This window comes from Littorina saxatilis, linkage group LG7, assembly GCF_037325665.1.
Source record: "Littorina saxatilis isolate snail1 linkage group LG7, US_GU_Lsax_2.0, whole genome shotgun sequence".
Classification (NCBI taxonomy): Eukaryota; Metazoa; Mollusca; class Gastropoda; order Littorinimorpha; family Littorinidae; genus Littorina; species Littorina saxatilis.
In genome coordinates, this window is record NC_090251.1 from 42,240,929 (window position 1) to 42,262,429 (window position 21,501).

General features: G+C 41.0%; 1 protein-coding gene across 1 annotated transcript in view; it reads left to right on the forward strand.

Annotated features, from left to right (window-relative positions):
• The window catches only part of LOC138971498 (prion-like-(Q/N-rich) domain-bearing protein 25), a 36,030-nt gene that overhangs the window by 6,839 nt on the left and 7,690 nt on the right, over window positions 1-21,501 (forward strand). The window contains exons 5-16 of the mRNA XM_070344242.1: window positions 217-351; window positions 2,469-2,519; window positions 3,225-3,353; window positions 4,126-4,167; window positions 5,465-5,590; window positions 6,074-6,121; window positions 11,857-12,000; window positions 12,334-12,378; window positions 12,994-13,140; window positions 16,188-16,238; window positions 18,745-18,882; window positions 20,159-20,203. Coding sequence (XP_070200343.1) covers window positions 217-351; window positions 2,469-2,519; window positions 3,225-3,353; window positions 4,126-4,167; window positions 5,465-5,590; window positions 6,074-6,121; window positions 11,857-12,000; window positions 12,334-12,378; window positions 12,994-13,140; window positions 16,188-16,238; window positions 18,745-18,882; window positions 20,159-20,203 — 1,101 coding nt within the window. The remainder of the gene's footprint in view (window positions 1-216; window positions 352-2,468; window positions 2,520-3,224; window positions 3,354-4,125; window positions 4,168-5,464; window positions 5,591-6,073; window positions 6,122-11,856; window positions 12,001-12,333; window positions 12,379-12,993; window positions 13,141-16,187; window positions 16,239-18,744; window positions 18,883-20,158; window positions 20,204-21,501) is intronic.

Sequence of the window (21,501 nt, forward strand, 5' to 3'; positions counted from 1 at the left end):
ATTTCCTTGTTATTCTAGCACTATGCAGGGAACTTTTTGGGGGGGGACACAAAATAGAATCAGCTTGTGTGATAGAAACACGTCTCGCACACAAAAAGATTTTTTTTTTTAAGTGTTTATACTTACATGTCTTCATTAATTATAAATATATCAGGATTTAACGTAAATGTTACCTTTAATACACGTGTTTTATTGTTGTTTGTATTTATTTTCCAGTCAAGACGATCGGACAGCCGTGCACAGCGGATACAGAATGCATTACGGACGCTGTGTGCAACGCAGAGACCAAGAAGTGTGAATGCGACAGCGCCAAGTTCTTTGGCACAGCGAAAGACAACGCTACGTGGTGCCGTAAGTGTTGCCTCCCTTCCCTTTTAGTCGTGAAACAAGAGAGAACTAGGGCGCGTAATATAAGCGTTCGCTTGAGTTCGTGTCCCTATTGTTTATTGTTGTATTATTGTATCATGTTTGATTTAATAAAACATTGTTTAAACCAAATAAACCAACTCTGGGAATAACTCTGTCGGATTTGTAGCGGTTGTTAAAGAGTGAATATTTTGTTTTATTAAGGCAACCTTTCCACGAATGATCATTGTCCACGTGTTTCAGACACGCCCCCCCCCCCCCCCACGAGTGACTGGCCTATAATGTCACGTGGGAAAGTTTGCCCCAATAAAAGCAAGACTAATCACTCTTTCACACACCACACACACACACCCGAGCTATTTTCAAACCTCGCCTTTTGCCAATGATGTTGTAAGCCAGAATGTTAGGCCATTTTAGAATATTTAGGCCCGATTTATCACGCTAAATGGGTCGGAAATAGATTTAAAGAAAAGGAACATATTCTTATTCAATATGATTCCAAAATAAAGCTTTACCTTCATTACTAGGTTATTTCGTGAAAACACACGAAACTTGCTAGAGTGCTGTAAAAGTTACCTCGCTCTCTCTACTATTCCTAAAACTCGAGAGAAACTGCAAATCGTGTTGTAAGCCAGAATGCCAGGGAAGACTGGTACACCAGACGTTTTTGACGGTTTAAAGGAACAGCCCCAGCTTAAATTAAAAACAGATTATTAATCAATACTGCCGTAAAGACCTCCTGAAAACCACCAGTTTCTGATCACAGACACTGCCAGGCTTTTTTACACACAGTAAAACCATCCTTTTGTTTAAAGACTTACGGATAGAGAGCACCCAATGTGGTCTCCATGGATAGAGAGCATTTTTCAAAGAATGTAGTTCACGTGGACGTATAGGTAGGCACCCGAAGCCTCGTTATGATGCCAGACCGGACTTTTAAAATCTAAAGAAAAAATTAACAGCTTGTGAGACAAACATTGTTGAAAAACGAAAACAGTTTTTTCTTTTATCATCAAGACTAGGTCAGCACAATTTGAAGTTTTTCATATGGATCCCGGATTTAGGCCAAGCGAGTTAGGTGTGTGATTTGAATTTAGCATGTAAATACAGCTCTTTTTGTTTGATGACGGGGAAGAATGCCACCGAAACCCATTAAACTGTTCCCTTTTTGGGATGCTAGTCGACTGATATTTCTGAACATTTGATACTGTTTGTTGCTGTGCCTGTGTAGATTGAGTATTGTGCTTAAAAAGGTACTGCCGCGACAGGGCTACCATCACAGCACACACACACAAGGTCATGTGTGATTAAAGTGGGTCACACAGGGCCCCGATGGCTCGGAAGTTGAATAAACGCAAACACAAGACCGAAGTGCGCACGGAAAAGATCCTGTAATCCATGTCAGAGTTCGGTAGGTTATAGAAACACAAAAATACCCAGCATGCTTCCCTCGGAAACGGCGTATGGCTGCCTGAATGGGTCGTTAAAACGGTCATACACGTAAACATCTACTCGTGCAAAAAAACCATGAGTGAACGTGGGAGTTTCAGCCCATGAACAAAGAGGAAAAATAAAAATAAACCACAAAAACTTGTTGTGGGGGATACGAGTATTTAACTAGCCACTCGAGTGACCTGCATGTGTTGAATGCTATCACAACTGCTTCTCCAGGTTAGTCCTGCTGTATTCGTAAAAATATTCCATCGTTCTGTTAACCTTCCGTGAGACGGGAATGGGGCTATAATTGAGTCCCATATTGATTTCGCGAAGACTTCGAAAATTACTGAAAATTCAGTGCCAGAGCTTTTTTAAGGCTAAGAATAAAGATTCTTGATCTTTAAACTAAAGCAGTCTCTGAGTTTCGGAATTCTTTTTGAAAATAAAACATTACCTCCATACATGCGTAAGTTTGGTTAAACTATCAACTAGCTAGACTATTTGTTAACTCACGTTCGTTCGTTTGAAGCACGGAAACATTTAAATCACTGCATGATTACTTTCCCAAATGATGAGTTGTGCCTTCATTTTCCTTTAGTATTATGAAACCATGTTTTCTAAAGTAGTGAATGTGAACTAAGAAATGTTGTGCTGGGATTTTGCAGCGTGTAATCTGACCAAAACCATACAACGCACCGCCGGCATCACTAAATGCTGTAAGTATTCGCTTGAGCTGAATATGTCCGATTCAATCGCCCCTATCATTGATTGAAACCGCGCAAATTCATACCCACACCCTCAACAAGCACATATACCCACACACACACACACATACACACGCACACACACACATGCACACACACACACACACACGCGCGCACACACCCACACACAAAAACACACACACACACACACTCGCACACACACACACACACACACACACACACACACACACACACACACACATACACATCAACACAACACACATCCAGTCTCACGCGCGCGCTCATGCATGTCTTAACTGCCGTACTAAGCCAGTGGCCTAGGGAATTGAATTTAAGACCTTCTACAATGCATCTACACACACATTCTCAAACTCTCACACACACACACACACACACACACACACACACACACACACACACACACGCACACGCACGCACGCACACCCACTCACCCACACACACTCACGCACACGCACATTCACACACACACACACACACGCGCACACACCCACACACACACACACACACATACACACACACACACACACACACACACACACACACACACACACACACACACACATTCTGCGTCTGTCAGTGTTGAAGTTAGGCCAGTAATGCACGGCCACGTTAGAAAGGATCGTCAGTACAAGGGGGTGTCACACATACATTGGTTTTTATTTTGTTGCCTTTCAGTGTTGAAGTTTGGCCAGGAATGCACGTCCACGTCAGAATGTAAAGCTGGTGACGGTGTGATCTGCGACCAGACCTGCAAGTGTGACACAACGAAAAACTATGAAATGAATGAACCAAGTTCGGCTTGCCGTGAGTTGCTTAGTTAGTCTGGGATAGTCGTGGAGCTCCACACAGACTAACACCATGTCCTCGCCCCATAAGTCTTGGCCCTCCCCTTGTCCTTTCTCCATTTGCGTCCCGCTTCCAGCCAACACAACCAAAACCCTTAGTGTGTGTTAGTGTGTGTGCGTGTGTGTGTGTGTGTGTGTGTGTGTGTGTGTGTGTGTGTGTGTGTGGTTGTGTGTGTGTGTGTGTGTGTGTGTGTGTGTGTGTATGTGTATTTTGTATGTGTATGTGCGTGCCAGCGTGCGTGTGAGTGTGTGTGTGTGTGTTTGTGTTTGTATGTGTTTATGTGTGTGTGTGTGTGTGTGTTTGTGGGTGTGTGTGTGTGTTATTGTGTGTTTGTGTGTGTGTGTGTGTGTGTTTGTTTGTGCATGCGTGTGTGTGTGTATGTGTGTGTGTGTGCATTTTGTATGTGCGTGCCAGCGTGCGTGAGTGCGTGGGTGTCTGCGTGTTAGTGTGTGTGTTAGTGTGTGTGTGTATGTGTGTGTGTGTGTGTGTGTGTGTGTGTGTGTGTGTGTGTGTGTGTGTGTGTTTTAGTGTGTGTTTTTTGTTTTTGTTTTAAATGATTTTCTTTCCACAACAAATTTGAATTTGTCTGTGTTTTCTTTGATTTAGATTAAACGTACTGATCGTCTTCATTAGTGCTGAAGTTCCAGGAAAATGTGATCACGTTACAGTAAAAGAGGTGCAGCTCTCAAAAAGACCTGAACGGAAGAAACGTGTGTTTGTGCTGTTTCAGAATGTGCCGCAGACCACACAAAAAGATCGGACAAGACCTGTGGTAAGCATAGATACGAATCGTTATTGATTGTTTAAAAAAAATTGATCCCTTTCATAGGTTGTTTAATCCTTTAAGTGCTACATCCGCAAACCTAATGAATATACAGGTAACGTTCCCGTTGTTGACTTGTGAACAGACAAGTTGCGTACAGCAAAATTACTATCTGTCGAACTCAAGGAATGAAATTGAGCGCACAGAATTTTTATTTACACCAAGACAATATAGCTTTATCGATACACTCCGGCCACGAACCGCACCGCTGACACGTTTACATGAAAAGCGTACTGAAAGTGAGAAGCCAGTAATAGTGCAGTAGCGCTTGCGCTTTTCAGGAAAGCGCGCTTTTCTGTATTGTTTTTAACTTTCTGAGCTTGTTTGTAATCCAAACATAACATATGTATAATTGTGACCCTCCACCACGGAATGAGTCACATGTCACCTTTGCATGATTTTCACATTTTTACATCTTTCTAAAGAGTTTTTTATGCTCTATCCAGTGGTGAAAACCGTTTTACAAAAGAGCGAAAACTTTGTTTGAGTTATAAGCCTGTGGCTAAGGTGACCCTCACACTGTTACCAGACACTCCCCGGACTTATATTACGCCTAGCGCAGAACCGCGCGAGGTGACATGAGACTCATTTCGTGGTGGAGGGCCACATATGTTTTTGGATTCAGGAAAAGATACAGAATAAGATAATTTTGGGGGGGATCGATTACTAAACTTCAATTAGAATTATGAGATGTTTAATGACCAAACTCATCAATACATTTTGAAGCTTCCAAGCTGAAATGCAATTCCATAGTCCAGGCTTTATCAAAGATTACTTGACCAAAATGTGAATGAGTTAGATTAAAAATAAGGGCGTGACAGGGCCGCCTCATCTTTTATTAAAAGCCACATATCATATGACGTCATCAAAGGCATGAACGGCATTTATCTTCTGGGGGTATGATCTGAAAAAATGTGTTTGTACAGTTTCATGAACATCGGTCACGTAGTTCTCTGAACCGCTCTATACACACACACACACGCGCACACACACACACACACGCACACACATACTTATACACCCCCACACACACACACATACACACTTACACACCCCCACAGAAACACACACACACACACACACGCATCTACATCCCCTATCCCCAAACCCCCCGATACCATCTCTGAACTACTCCCATCCCACCCCTCCCAATCCCCCTTACCCTACACCTTTGTACAGTGTACAACACACCCCTTCCGGGATCTCTTCCTTATCCCTGTATCTCTCGATCTAATGTTCTCTACAGGAAAGAATGTGAATCAAGACTGTGCTGCGGGAGACGTGTGTACAGACCACGCCAACTGCAACAGCAACGGGAAATGCGTGTGCGACATCGCCAACTTCTGGTCCACCAACACCGGGAACACCTGCTGTGAGTCCGAAATGATGATGATGATGATGATGATGATGATGATGATGATGATGATGATGATGATGATGATGATGATGATGATGATGATGATGATGATCAGGATGATTTTGATTATGATTTTGACGACGACGACGAAGACAATGATTGATTGATTGATTAATTGGTCGGTCGGTTTGTCGATTGATTGATTGGTAGTCGGTTGGTTGTTTGGTTAATTGCTTGATTGCTTGCTTGCTTGCTTGCTTGATTGATTGATTGATTGATTGATTGGTTGATTTATTGGTTGATGGAGAGGAGCAAATGATAGTGAGGATAATTGATGATTTTTGTCAATTTCTTGAAATATATAAAGGAATACAAACAGAGCATTGAATTAGACTCAGAGTCCTAATATGGTCAAAGACTCTTCAATGTGTATCACTTCTCTTCACTGTGTCTGGTTACAAGTACAGAAATGAACAACGTGAAATGTCTGCATTGCAGATTGTAACGACGGCCCTGATTTCAAAACGAAGGCGGACGGCAGCTGCGGTGAGAAGTATTCACTGTTGAATGTCTCTAACAGTCTTTTTTATATTTGATCGTACGCATAATGACGATATGCGGGGGATTCTCATATTTATTATTGTTCTGTAGTTGGTTGTTGCTTTGTTTAGTTTTAGCTATTTTTTTTATTTTTTTAATTTTTTTTTAAATGCCACTACTGCCTGTCTAAATTAATTTATAGAAACAATTCTACTCTCCACAGGAAGCAGTCATAATGCTGATTTGTGGTATGTGTCCAAGTCAGAAGAGGGATGTTCTTATCGCATGTAAAAGCTTTGGCAGCTCTGACGTAACGAGCAGAGGTGTGTCACGATGCTCTATCAGTAAACAGACGCCCGTGTCTATGGTTTGTGCATAGACCAAATAGCCTGGACCGCCAACTCGTCACGTGACCCTTCGAGGTTACGACTCTCGACTTTCAGGGGCGCGTCGCGTCCGGTTTGAAAGGCGAGCGATTCGAAGACAGTGAAAAGAAAGCACGCTCCAGTTATTTGTGACAATGGGAGGTGACAATGAACTATATTTTCCAAAACTCCAAACTAAACTTAAACAAATCTCTTCGAAAAACATGTTCCATATGCACTTTTGCTGAGTTTATTTTAGCATTTTCAGAACTTACCTCGGCAACTTCGTCCATGTTTACAATCGACACCGGATATCACGTCCCCCTGATTTCTGAAAGGCTTGTAAGCGTAGGTTCCTAAATGCGAGAGGCCGCTACCTCGTAATAGAGAGAAAGAGCGGAGAGAGAGCTAGCTGGCGGTCCAGGATAAATGGTCTATGGTTTGTGTAAACCCAATCTATGACGTACATGGCATGCGTACTATACAATGTACTAAAACGGTTATTATGGACCTCAGTAAACGTGCCGTGTTTATTCGACGACTTGGTGGTTCTTTCCAACGAAGGCTTTTATTATTCTCTTTATTTATTATTCTCTTTATTTATTCTCTTTACGTCCGTTAGTTGTTAGCTTGATGTGAATATGAACACAAGGTGGTTCTTCAGGACGGACTGTGCCAGCTTGATGTGAATATGAACACAAGGTGGTTCTACAGGACGGACAGTGCCAGCTTGATGTGAATATGAACACAAGGTGATTCTACAGGACGGACTGTGCCAGCTTGATGTGAATATGAACACAAGGTGGTTCTACAGGACGGACTGTGCCAGCTTGATGTGAATATGAACACAAGGTGGTTCTACAGGACGGACTGTGCCAGCTTGATGTGAATATGAACACAAGGTGGTTTTACAGAGCGGACTGTGCCAGCTTGATGTGAATATGAACACAAGGTGGTTCTACAGGACGGACTGTGCCAGCTTGATGTGAATATGAGCACAAGGTGGTTCTACAGGACGGACTGTGCCAGCTTGATGTGAATATGAACACACGGTGGTTCTACAGGACGGACTGTGCCAGCTTGATGTGAATATGAACACAAGGTGGTTCTTACAGAGCGGACTGTGCCAGCTTGATGTGAATATGAACACAAGGTGGTTCTACAGGACGGACTGTGCCAGCTTGATGTGAATATGAACACAAGGTGGTTCTACAGGACGGACTGTGCCAGCTTGATGTGAATATGAACACAAGGTGGTTCTACAGGACGGACTGTGCCAGCTTGATGTGAATATGAACACAAGGTGGTTCTACAGGACGGACTGTGCCAGCTTGATGTGAATATGAACACAAAGTGGTTCTACAGGACGGACTGTGCCAGCTTGATGTGAATATGAACACAAGGTGGTTTTACAGAGCGGACTGTGCCAGCTTGATGTGATTATGAACACAAGGTGGTTCTACAGGACGGACTGTGCCAGCTTGATGTGAATATTAACACAAGGTGGTTCTACAGGACGGACTGTGCCAGCTTGATGTGAATATGAACACAAGGTGGTTCTACAGGGCGGACTGTGCCAGCTTGATGTGAATATGAACACAAGGTGGTTCTACAGGACGGACTGTGCCAGCTTGATGTGAATATGAACACAAGGTGGTTCTACAGGGCGGATTGTGCCAGCTTGATGTGAATATGAACACAAGGTGGTTCTACAGGACGGACTGTGCCAGCTTGATGTGAATATGAACACAAGGTGGTTCTACAGGACGGACTGTGCCAGCTTGATGTGAATATGAACACAAGGGGGTTTTACAGGACGGACTGGGACAGCTTGATGCGAATGTGACAGGGGAGGCTACCGCTCCTTTCACAGCAGACTCTGCACCCGAGTTGTTGGCCTTTCAGTGAACACCTGGATTGTGGAATTCTGTTTGTGATGGGGTCTGGTGGTTTCCGATTGTCTGTATGTTCATGGAAACCTTCGGGTTTGCATAACAGTTTTTATAGGGCTAAGAAATTAGCCCTGACATTTTCAATTCTGTTTGATTGCACTTCGCCTCCCGAGGTGATCGTAGTGTTCGGCACTCGGTTACATCTGGCGCTTGCGAGCAGGAATGGGACTCGGCATGATATGTTCAGGTAATGGCATAATATGACCACTGAACATTTTCGTGCTGTTCCCATTCTGCGAAATTGGGATGGACAGTGGTCCCCCGGTTCGGAACTTCGGGTTGAAGTTCATTTAAACGGGGGCGATTGTGACAGGAGAGGCTACCGCTCCTTTCACAGCAGACTCTGCACCCGAGTTGTTGGCCTTTAAGTCAACACCTCTGGATTGTGGAATTCTGTTTGTGATGGGGTCTGGTGGTTTCTGATTGTCCGTATGTTCCTGGAAACCTTCGGGTTTGCATAACAGTTTTTATAGGGCTAAGAAATTAGCCCTAACATTTTCAATCCTGTTTGATTGCACTTCGCCTCCCGAGGTGATCGTAGTGTTTCGGCACTCGGTTACATGAATATAAACAAAAAGTGGTTTTACAGGACGGACTGTGCCAGCTTTATGTGAATATGAACACAAGGTGGTTCTACAGGACGGACTGTGCCAGCTTGATGTGAATATGAACACACGGTGGTTCTACAGGACGGACTGTGCCAGCTTGATGTGAATATGAACACAAGGTGGTTCTTCAGGACGGACTGTGCCAGCTTGATGTGAATATGAACACAAGGTGGTTCTACAGGGCGGACTGTGCCAGCTTGATGTGAATATGAACACAAGGTGGTTCTACAGGACGGACTGTGCCAGCTTGATGTGAATATGAACACAAGGGGGTTCTACAGGACGGACTGTGCCAGCTTGATGTGAATATGAACACAAGGTGGTTCTACAGGACGGACTGTGCCAGCTTGATGTGAATATGAACACAAGGTGGTGTTACAGGACGGACTGTGCCAGCTTGATGTGAATATGAACACAAGGTGGTTCTTCAGGACGGACTGTGCCAGCTTGATGTGAATATGAACACAAGGTGGTTCTACAGGACGGACTGTGCCAGCTTGATGTGAATATGAACACAAGGTGGTTCTACAGGACGGACTGTGCCAGCTTGATGTGAATATGAACACAAGGTGGTTCTACAGGACGGACTGTGCCAGCTTGATGTGAATATGAACACAAGGTGGTTCTACAGGACGGACTGTGCCAGCTTGATGTGAATATGAACACAAGGTGGTTCTACAGGACGGACTGTGCCAGCTTGATGTGAATATGAACACAAGGTGGTTCTACAGGACGGACTGTGCCAGCTTGATGTGAATATGAACACAAGGTGGTTCTACAGGACGGACTGTGCCAGCTTGATGTGAATATGAACAAAGAGTACATTTTCATTTGATTAATATACTTACCCGAATCACATAGTTTATGCCATCCCACCTACCCCGCTGATGGTTTTTTAGTTTCTTTAAAGCCGTATGATTGTAGCCACGTGGTGTTGGAGGTAGTGACGTAGTACAGACCAATGGGAGGTAACTCCCTGTGTATGTGCTCATTACCATGGCTATTTTTAGCCTTTTTTGGTGATGGGGTTGCTTCCCTTTAAAAATGTTAGACGGGTAGCCTTTTCAGACCTTAGCATCTCAGACTGCGTCAAAGCTATATGTGATTCGGGTAAGTATTTTAATCAAATGAAAATTTACTCTCAAAATTTTCGATTATAGCAAACTTAAAAGTTACATTACAATACAAAGTTGTATACACACAACCCTATATTCTTTTTTTCTTCTTTTTTTCTTTTTCTTTTTTTATATCTTCTTTCGTCTTCTTTTTTTCTTTTCTTCTTCTTCTTATTTTTTTCAAAATATGACTTTCTATTCGCTATTGCTTTCCAACTTTTGTTTGGAAGCAACGGTTGTTTCATTGACCCTTCTTTGTACTCTAGCTGTCTTGGCGTTTAGTTCGGTAGTCACCACCCTACAACTGTTTTTTTCTGTTTTTTTTCTTCTCATTTTTTGTGTTGCTTTCTTTTCTTCTTTTTTTCTCTCCTCTTTCTCTTCTTTCTCTTTACGTTTTCTTCTATATTTTTTTCCTTCTCTCTTTTCACTTTTTGTTTTTATTTTTTTATTTTTTATTTTTTTTTTTGTAACTTATTCAGCCACACATACAAACATATTCTACATACTTAAAAAGCAAATAAGCCTACACAACTAATTATCATCATCATCTCTTTTCACTTTTTGTTCTTTTTGCTTTCTTCTTTTCTTCTTTTGTTTTCTTCCCCTCTTTCTTATCTTTCTACTTTTTTCTGTTTTTTTTCTTCTAATATTTCCTCTGTTTCTTTTTTTTCTCTTTCTTTGTTCTTCGCATTGTTCTTCTTTTTGTTCCCTCCTTTTTTTCTCCTCTTTCACTTGCTTGTCCCGACGCTTGTTCCTTGTCCCAGCATGCATGCTTTCACGCTGGGCCCGTCCCAGTACTCACTGCTCCATCCACATCTGAATTTCGTTCCGCTGCCAGACTTGTCGATTTTACAAACACTCCCTACAACTGTTTTAAGCTGACGGGGTATCCGAAAATCATTAAGCTTGCAAAACAAAGAAGAGGGAAGTAACAGGGACTATTGTAGAGACATTTGTATACAACTCCTTTGTTCGCCTCCCTCCCCCCCCTCCCCGCCCCTCCCCCACTCCCAGGACCATCCATTAAGCATCCCATGCCGACTCACTTTACTGAGTTAGCGAATGTTTTTTTTTTATCCAAAAGCAAAGAGACTGCCAACGTTCCAAAATTCTGAATAAAAAAACAAGAAAGGTAAGTTGTTGGAACGTTTGTTATTGACAAAACAATGCGTTACAGTCACAAATATATCGACCCAACGGTCTTTTAAGTGAACAGACAAACAATCAGTGACAAAAACTTATCTGTGCCTTCCTGGCGAGCGGCCGAATGTTCAATCAAGATAAGTTGTTGTCACGAAGTGTTTGTCGGTTCACTTAAAAGACCGTTGGGTCGATATATTTGTGAGTGTAACGTATTGTTTTGTCAATAACAAACGTTACAACAACTTACCTTTCTTGGATGTTTAGTTGGTTAACAAAAGCTGGTTCACGTCTCGTAAAATGTGCCTCCAAAATAATTGAGCAAGTGTGTTTCATGTATGTACATCCGTGTATTGTAAAACTTTTCTCTCCTGGTCACTTTATTTTGTACCTTTATTTTTTTACGTTACCCCATTATATTCACGTTGTGACGTATTTTCAAACATTGTTTGGCTTTTGAAGTCGGAGATTTCATTTCAAAAGAGATGGTGAACAAGAGACCTCTTGCTGTCTTTTCAATCGATATTAGAAGCGCCTTCAGCTCAAAACTGTGTTTGACAGGAAGGAATCTGGATAAGACGTGTGCAAGAGATAGCCAGTGTCTGGACCATGCCATTTGCAGCCTTGATACGACCACTAACACAAACAAGTGCACGTGCGACGCTTCCAAATTCAGAGAGAAGATCGGCGACATCAACGAGTGTGGTAAGTTAACTGATCAGCGCTTTTAAAGGGACTTAATCAGCAAACAAACTTTTTAATTCTTCAACTCGTGCCAAAAGGCTCTCAAAGCTGGCTTTTGGGGACGAAATAATGACATCATATATTATGAATTCTTGTGGTATTTAAAACTGACCATTAAAAGGTTAATAACAAAAACTAGGGCGCATACACAATAAAGCCAATCGCACAAGTAATGTACAGCATTCGCAATGGATTGACACAAAAAAAATCCATGTGACGATGTCAGACAAGCCATGCACACGTACAGCGCATGCGCAGTTTAAGCATCAGTTCAGATTTTTCTCTTCATTTCAGCTTGCAATGAAAACACAATCCAGGACAGCAACGATAAGATGTGCCGTAAGTACATAAACTGACTGGTGTGTGTGTGTGTGTGTGTGTGTGTGTGTGTGTGTGTGTGTGTGTGTGTGTGTGTGTGTGTGTGCGCGCACGTGTATGCGCGTGCGTGCGTGCGTGCTTGTGAGTGTGTGTGTGTGTGTGCTCGCGTGCGTGCGTGCGTGCGTGCGTGCGTGTGTGTGTATGTATGTATAAGTGTGTGTATGTGTGAGTGTGTGTGTGTGTGTGTGTGTGTGTGTGTGTGTGTGTGTGTGTGTGTGTGTGTGTGTTTTCTTTCTGTTGACATGCAGAACATGTTTTGTATTAGCAGTCCTGATTTTTTGTGTGTCAATTCTAACGCGGGAACCTTGATTTTGCGAATGTTATTGTGTGGGGTGTCTGTATTGTAGGTTCCACTGTATAGACACTACGTCATATAAACTTAATCTGTTGTCTTAATAAGGTAGGCGGGGAATGAATGGTCTTTTCAGTCATTACATTTTTTTTAAGGTTTCAAGTTACAATCAACATCCTTATCAGAAAGATCTACGCTGAAACGCATCTGCCTAGTTTTATATGACGGGTACGAGGTATAGAATTGCGAGTTTTTTCAGTACACCTACCTTGTTTTTCACGCAGGTAAAAAGGTTGGTCAGCCGTGCAACGATGTGTCAGAATGTGTGACCACGCACGGGATGGTGTGCAAGGAGGTCGACAAGACAAAAATCTGCACGTGCGACACAACCAAACATTTCGCTGCCGGGACCGCTGGCGATACGACGTGCAGTAAGTAGGCCATAAAAAATGTGGCCCTCCACCACGAAATGAGTCGCATGTCACCTTGCGCGGTTCTGCGCTAGGCTTAATATAAGTCCGGGGAGTGTCTGGTCACAGTGTGAGGGTCACCTTAGTCACAGGCTTATAACTCAACTGGATAGAGCATAAAAAACTCTTTAGGAAAATGTAAAAATATGAAAACTATGCAAAGGTGACATACGACTCATTCCGTGGTGGAGGGCCATATATGTCATAGAACCACATCTGGTGTGTGCCAATGATCGACTTAATTTGCTTCCTCCGCAAAATCCAACGTCTTCTGTAAACAGTGCAATAAGCATCTCAAAGTACAGTACAGTGCGGTACAGTACACAACAGTATGGAGGTCTCCCTATTGACGTCATCACTTCGTGCGCACCGGGGCTTGGAGGGCAAGAAGCCACCGCGTCGCTTAGCGAAAACATGGAAGCGTGGTGCTGATCGCGAAGTTTCGCTGCGGCGATTCCGTATTTGCGTCGACGATTTGGCTAAATTTCATTCAAGATGGTGAATACTTGTTGCATAATCGGTTGCACAAGCCGAAGCAACAAGGAAAATGCTCTTACATTTTTCAGAATTCCGAAAGTCGACGCTGGAGGAAGACACCGAGATTTACTGGAGAAAAGAAGGAGAGCGTGGCTGAAAAAAATCAACAGGAAAAACATAAACATAACTTCTGTGGATGCCAAACAAGAAAAACAGTATTAATTTTACTTTTGTATCTATATGATTTGTGCTGGCAGGAATGTGTGTAGTTACTTTTTTGTTTTTGCTTTCTGACTGGTGTGTATTATTGAAAACATTTTCAAGGGCTCAACACTGTTCCTTATTTGATCTTGAGATATGATGCTTAGTATGTGGGTGCATGTACAGTTCTTTTCTTTTTACACTTTGACAGTATTGATGTGTGAACAGTTATTGTTCATTGATTCCAAACCTCAACAGCAGTATTAATTTTGCTAATGATTGAAACACCGATTCACTCGCTTTTTGACTGAAATCAGTGTGCAGTTTGAAACAAGATTCAACACTGCTTATGTTAATGCCATAGCTTTTTGACTCAAGTGTGTGCCTTAATCAATGCTGGTTAGCATGTCTGTATAGTTTATTGACAAGTGTGTGATTTAAAACAGAAACAAAACTGTTTATGTGGATGCCAAACCTGAAACACAGTATTTATTTGACTTGTGTACAGTATCTGTATGACTTGTGCTGGCTGGCATGAGTGTAGTTCCTTTTTTTGCTTCCTGGCTCAAGTGTGTATAATTCAAAGCATTTTCAAGACTCAACACTATTCCTTATTTGATTTTGAGATCTGATGCCAAGTGTGTGTGTGTACAGTTCTTTTCTTTTTTTTCACTTTTTTGTCAGTTTTTATATGTAAACAGTTACCGTTCATTGATTGGAAACACTAATTCACTCATTGTCAGACATGTGATTTTTGACTGAAGTGTGCAATTTGAAACAGATTCAACACTGCTTATGTTGATGCCATAGCTTTTTGACTCCAAGTGTGTGCCTTAATCAGTGCTGGTTAGCATGTCTGTACAGTTTATGCTTTTTTTTATTGAAGCATGTGATTTTAGTAAGAACTAATAAATACATTGTTGTTGCAGTAACGTTTTTGTTCTTAAGACTTTTTTTTTTAAAGCTTGCGTGTGTCTTATCTGAGACATTTCTTAATTGTGAAGAATCTGGTGAGTGATTGTCAGAATGAGTGTGTATCTGTGTAATGGCTCCTTTGTTTAGTCAACAAAGTTAATATGTTGAGCCCAGCTGTCCTAAACGGAAAAATATGTGTCTGGTTTGTCTCAAAACAGTAACGTTTCACAAAATTGAACAAAACTGTTGAAAACACACCTACTGGAGCTAACAAAGGCAGAGATTAGGTACAAATCAAAAGTAAATTGTTAAATATCACACTCACACCAGCTTCACATTCACAGAGTGACAGATTGGTAAAAATTAAAATACATATAATGTGTTCAACGCTTTATTTAACTGAACTGTCATTGTCAACATATATATAAAAATTAAAAACAAAAAACTCGTAACACTGAATTCAGGGAAATTTTTAGTTACTGTCTTCAGCAGCACTAAAGTAAAACGAAATAGAAAAAATAAAAAAGAAGAACAAAAAACACACACACACATTACACATTTACAGGTTCACAATAAATGTTCTAAGGTAATATCAAAGTAAGCACTAAAGCAGACACCAGACTTGATCCCAAAAAGGAAAAAAGAATCGCTTCTCCAAACATAAACATACAAAGTTAGAAATACCATTTCTCGAATAACAATGAAATGAAAACTCACACACACTGAAGCAGAAATAATAGGTAATCTAAAACTAAAGAGCTTCACACATAAACATACAACGTTAGAAATAGAACTACAAGTTCTTGAATAATAACAAAATGAAAACTCATGCACACACACTGAAGCAGAAATTATATGTAGGCTAATCTGAAACTAAAGAGCTTCGGTCAATTTCTCCAAGTATCGCACTTTAGCAACGTCACTCAATGATGTAATGTACTTCTCTTTTGGCTGGTCGACCGTTTTTGTTCCTGATTTTGACATTATTCAATTAAAACACTCCCGAATCATCGAGCGGCGCACTGACGCTACTCGCCGTTCCGCTTCTTGCCCTCCAACCCATTTCTGCGTATCACGTGACACCGCTCCGAAGTACGCAAAAGGGAGACCTCCATAGCAGGGGCGGATCAGTTTGTAAAGTGGTGGTGGGGGGGGGGGGGGTCACTTAGACTTCAAAATGTAAATCGAAGGCGCTCAGCGCGCCCCAGGCTGCTAGGGGGGGGGGGGGGGGGGGGGGCATGCCTTCCCAGAAACAGAGTTAGTCAGGAGAAGCAACAGGGTGCATTATGGTGCCATCTGCGCTTAGAAATTGCCACGGAATCGTCTAAATTCAAAATTCAGAAATCCCCTAAAAGCTGAATTGGCGATGTCTTTTTCGATTACTATTCAGTGAGTTTGTCTGCTATATATTTCAGGTTGCGCTGATGGAGACATGTATCATCTACAAATGGCCGATGGTTCATGTGGTGAGTCCTGAGTGTGTGTGTGTGTGTGTGTGTGTGTGTGTGTGTGTGTGTGTGTGTGTGTGTGTGTGTGTGTGTGTGCGTGTGTGTGTGTGTGTGTGAGTGTGCGGGTTGGGGGTGTTTCTGAGTAAGTCTGTGTGGGAGGGGGCAGTGTGTGAGTGTGGATGTGGGTGTGTGTGCAGAGCGATTCATAGAAAACTACTTGACAGGTCTTCATGAAACTTTACATACGAATTCCTGCAGATAATATCCAAAGAATGTTTTTCATTTTGTTGTTGAATGTCTCTGATGACGTCATTTCAGTATTTTGGTTAAAGTTGAGGCGGCACTGTCACACCCTCTTTTTATTTTTTTTACAAAAAGCTTAAAAATTAACTGATGATTTAGGTCATTAAAAATCTGAAAATTCTAAGAAAAAATTAAATTTGAATAATCGATCCAAAATTTATTTCATCTGATTCTGCTACATTTTCGGATTGCAAAATCATATAAATATGTTATGTTTCAGCCAAAAACAAGATAAGGAAGATTAAAAGAGTAGAGAAAAGCAAGGTTTCCTTTGAAGCACAAACGTTACTGTACGGTTTTTACTGTAAAGATGTGCGCAAAATCGGTTAATGCAAATACGGTCCTATGTTTTCGTTTCTCGCCTAAACCGGTCGACCCGTCTCGATCTTCTAGCTTTTAGACTAGCCACGATGACTGATCCCGGGTTTTTAATGTTGCCTTTATACATTTTGTCAAGTTCTTTGTACATTGAGTTAAGTTTTGTCTGAATGATTTTGCAAAGACTGTTAATCGAACGAGGGTGTTGGTGTATAGATATTTGTTTGTGTGTGTGTGTGTGTGTGTGTGTGTGTGTGTGTGTTTGTGTGTGTATGTGTGCGTGTGTGTGTGAGTGTGTGGTGTATGTATGTGTGTGTGTGTGTGTGAGTGTGTGTGTGTGTAGTGTGTGTGTGTGTGTGTGTGTGGAGCAATTCCCATAAAAAATACTGGGCGGATCGTCATGACACTTAACATTCACATTCTTCCAACAAATACCCCAAGAGTTGTTTTCATTTTAGGATGAATGTCTTTGTTGACGTCATATTTGGCTAAAAAAGGAAAATGATTGACATTTTGGTAAAGCAATCTCCAACGAAGTCCGGACTATAAGATTGCATTTGTGCTTGGAATAATGAAAACAAGTCGCGTAAGGCGAAAATACAACATCAAGTAGCTGTCGAACTCACAGAATGAAACTGAACGCAATGCAACGCAGCAAGAGCATCGTCAGTCCACCGCTCATGGCAAAGGCAGTAAAATTGACAAGAAGAGCGGGGTAGTAGTTGCGCAGAGAAGGATAGCACGCTTTTCTGTACCTCTCTTCGTTTTAACTTTCTGAGCGTGTTTTCAATCCAAACATATCATATCTATATGATTTTGGAATCAGGAACCGACAAGGAATAAGATGAAAGTGTTTTTAAATTGATTTCGAAAATTTTATTTTGATAATGATTTGTATATATTTAATTTTCAGAGCTTGTTTTTAATCCAAATATAACATATCTATATGTTTTTGAAATCAGAAAATGATGAAAAATAAGATGAACGTAAATTTGGATCGTTTTATAAAAAAAAAATTTTTTTTTTACAATTTTCAGATTTTTAATGACCAAAGTCATTAATTAATTTTTAAGCCACAAAGCTGAAATGCAATACCGAAGTCCAGGCTTTGTCGGAGATTACTTGACCAAAATTTCAACCAATTTGATTGAAAAATGAGAGCGTGACAGTGCCGCCTCAACTTTCACGAAAAGCCGGATATGACGTCATCAAAGACATTTATCAAAAAAATGAAAAAAACGTCTGTGGATATCATACCCAGGAACTCTCATGTCAAATTTCATAAAGATCGGTCCGGTAGTTTAGTCTGAATCGCTCTACACACACACACAGACAGACAGACACACACACACACACATACACCACGACCCTCGTCTCGATTCCCCCCTCTATGTTAAAACATTTAGTCAAAACTTGACTAAATGTAAAAATAGTTAATGAGTTTGGTCATTACAAATCTTGAAATTCTAATAAAAAATTTAAAAAATGTAGAAATCGAGTTTTTTTCTTCTTCTTCTTCTTCGTTCATGGGCTGCAACTCCCACGTTCACTAATGGGTTTGTACGTGTACGGCCATTTTTACCTCGCCATTCAGGCAACCATATCAATCGATAAAAAAATCACCTTTTTATAGTTTCTTGATTACCAAAACATATAGATATGTTATGTTTAGATTGAAAACAAACTCACAATATTAAAACAAGAATTAACAGAAGCGAGCTATACCCTGCTGCGCGATTTGCTTGCTTTTCACTTCAAACGATCGACAGGCCGGTCCGCTTTTCACGTTGATGTGTCAACGCTTTGTCGGCAGCGGGGTATCGGCAAAGCTAATGACAGGCCAACTGATTGATTACATGTTTTGATATCGCTTCACGCGACTTGTTTATGTGTTTGTGTGCAGCCATAAAAGTGGGAAAGAACTGTTCCTCTGCCGATGCGTTCTGCGTGCCTGGTGCCGTGTGTGACAAGAAGTCTCAGCTATGCTTGTGCGACTCGACAAACAATTACGCTACGGGAAGCGTTGGAGATACCAAGTGTTGTGAGTTATAAAGTCGCTTTTAGAGAATCTGTATGTATGTATGTATGTGTGTGTGTGTGTGTGTGTGAGTGTGTGTATGCGTGCGTAAGTGTATGTGTGTGTGTGTGTGTGAGTGTGTGTGTGTGTGTCTGTGTGTGTCTGTGTGTGTCTGTGTGTGTGTGTGTGTGTGTGGTACTATGTGTCTCCAAACAAATGCAAGCAAAACAAAACTTGACTAAATGTAACAAAACAACAAGTCGCGTAAGGCGAAATTACTAAACGGACTGCATTTTTTCACAATGACCGTAGTCCGCCGCTGGTGCAAAAGGCAGTGAAAGTGACGAGCCTGTACATGTTTAGCGCGGTAGCGGTTGCGCTGTGCTGCACGCTTTACTGTACCTCTCTTCGTTTTAACTTTCTGAGCGTGTTTTTAATCCAAACATATTATATCTATATATTTTTGGAATCAGGAACCGACAAGGAATAAGATGAAATTGCTTTTAAAACTATTTCGGAAATTTAATATTAATCATAATTTTTATATTTTTAATTTTCAGAGCTTGTTTTTAATCCGAATATAACATATTTATATGTTTTTGGAATCAAAACATGACGAAGAATATAATAAAAGTAATTTTGTATCGCTTTTTAAAAAAATGATTTTAATTACAATTTTCAGATTTTTAATGACCTAAGTCATTAATTAATTTTAAGCATCCATGCTCAAATGCAATACCGAAGTCCGGCCTTCGTCGAAGATTGCTTGGCTAAAAGTTCAATCAATTTGATTGAAAAATGAGGGTGTGACAGTGCCGCCTCAACTTTTACAAAAAGCCGGATAAGACGTCATAAAAGACATTTATCGAAAAAATGAAAAAAAAACATATCTGGGGATATCATACCCAGGAACTTTCATGTACAATTTCAGAAAGATCGGTCCAGTAGTTTAGTCTGAATCGCTCTACACACACACGCGCACAGACACAGACACAGACACAGACACAGACACAGACACACACACACACACACACACACTCATACTCACACACGCACACACACACATACACCACGACCCTCGTCTCGATTCCCCCTCTATGTTAAAACATTTAAAAACTTGACTGTAAAAAGTTGTTTGCAGTTGGTTCTGCGACAGAGAAAATTTTTTTGTTGTTGTTGTTTTTGATGGCGTAGATGTTCCTGATGATTCTGCTGCTCTGATGTTCGTTTTCTTTACCTTTTCTTTCTGTTTCATTTGTATTGTGGCGAGTTACCTATTCTATTTAACGATCTTTTTCAGCATGCGATGCCAACTCAGAACAGATTCCTGGCACGCATTTTTGTGGTAAGGCTGGTTTTCTCTTCTGTGCATCTGTTTAGTCAAGATAGATTATTTGTTGGTAGAAACGTAGACATTTCAATTGCTACACAATTGAAAATGGCAACCCATTGTTATTTTCTTTTTCGAAAACACTTACTTCTTGTGCATAGCAGGTAAAATATGCAAAATTGGGGTGTCAGACGATTACACCCAACTCCTTTGCCTTTATCCGTTCACTCTTATTTCCGTTTCCTTTTACTAATTTGTTTCATGTTTCTTGTATTTTGGGTGCAGTCAAGACTGTGGAAGACTTTGTATAATTTGGGTTAGGCCAAAAAAAAACCAAGAAATTCCTATGAGGTAGGAAAAACACCCCCGTCAAAGGGAAATAACCTTCTCAGTTGGTGGCAGTGACTGAGTGAGAATGGTTCTTTCCTTTTGACCATGAAGATGTCCCTGTATAAGTCCTTGTATAATTTTAATCCACCAATAACTCCCTAACCGTGTGTTTGACTGGTCCCAATTTTTGTAAGGACCGTCTCAGGAATGTATAGAACCTGTTCACCAAGTTTGGTGACGATCGGTCCGTTCATTCTTGAGATCTATATGCGAACACAAACACACAAACAAACACACAAACACACAAACACCCAAACAAACACACAAACACCCAAACAAACACATCGAGTGAAACCTATACACACCCCTATACCGGGGGTGTAAATATGTCTGTTTACGGTAACATAGGGTGAAAAAATAGGGTCGGTAGGTCGGCTTTTTTATTTTTTTTTCCATTTTTTTCCCTTTTTTTTTTCTTTTTTTTTCTCCCCTCTCTATGATGTTTCACAGTTCATTTCTTCTCATCAATCCCTGTTTTTGCCAAACATAACTATAAACAGTACTTTGAGCTTACCTCCCTTCTGTCGTCTGCTGTTTGAGCGCAAACAGCTCTATTTTGGATGCGGGTTTTGTTTTGTTTTTCAGACGATCCAAAAAAAAGATTAGGGTCGGGCCTAAAAACTAGGGTCGGTCGGGTTACCGTAAACAGACCTATTTTGTTTTGTTGGCCTTATGCAAATTAAAGAATGACGCCAACCAGTCGCCACAAAACCAACCAAACCCTTAAAGGCTACCTCACACCCCCTTAAAAAAAATAAAAATAAAAATAAAAAAAAAAGAAGAAAAAAAGAAGAAGAAAAACACAAAAGAAGAACTATGGTCCATTATAGTGAGCATGTTGGGCAACAGACACCCCCATTAGAATGCAAATCGAGTTCGAAGCATGCCTTTTTTACACACGTGTGTGGAAAAGCATGTAGATG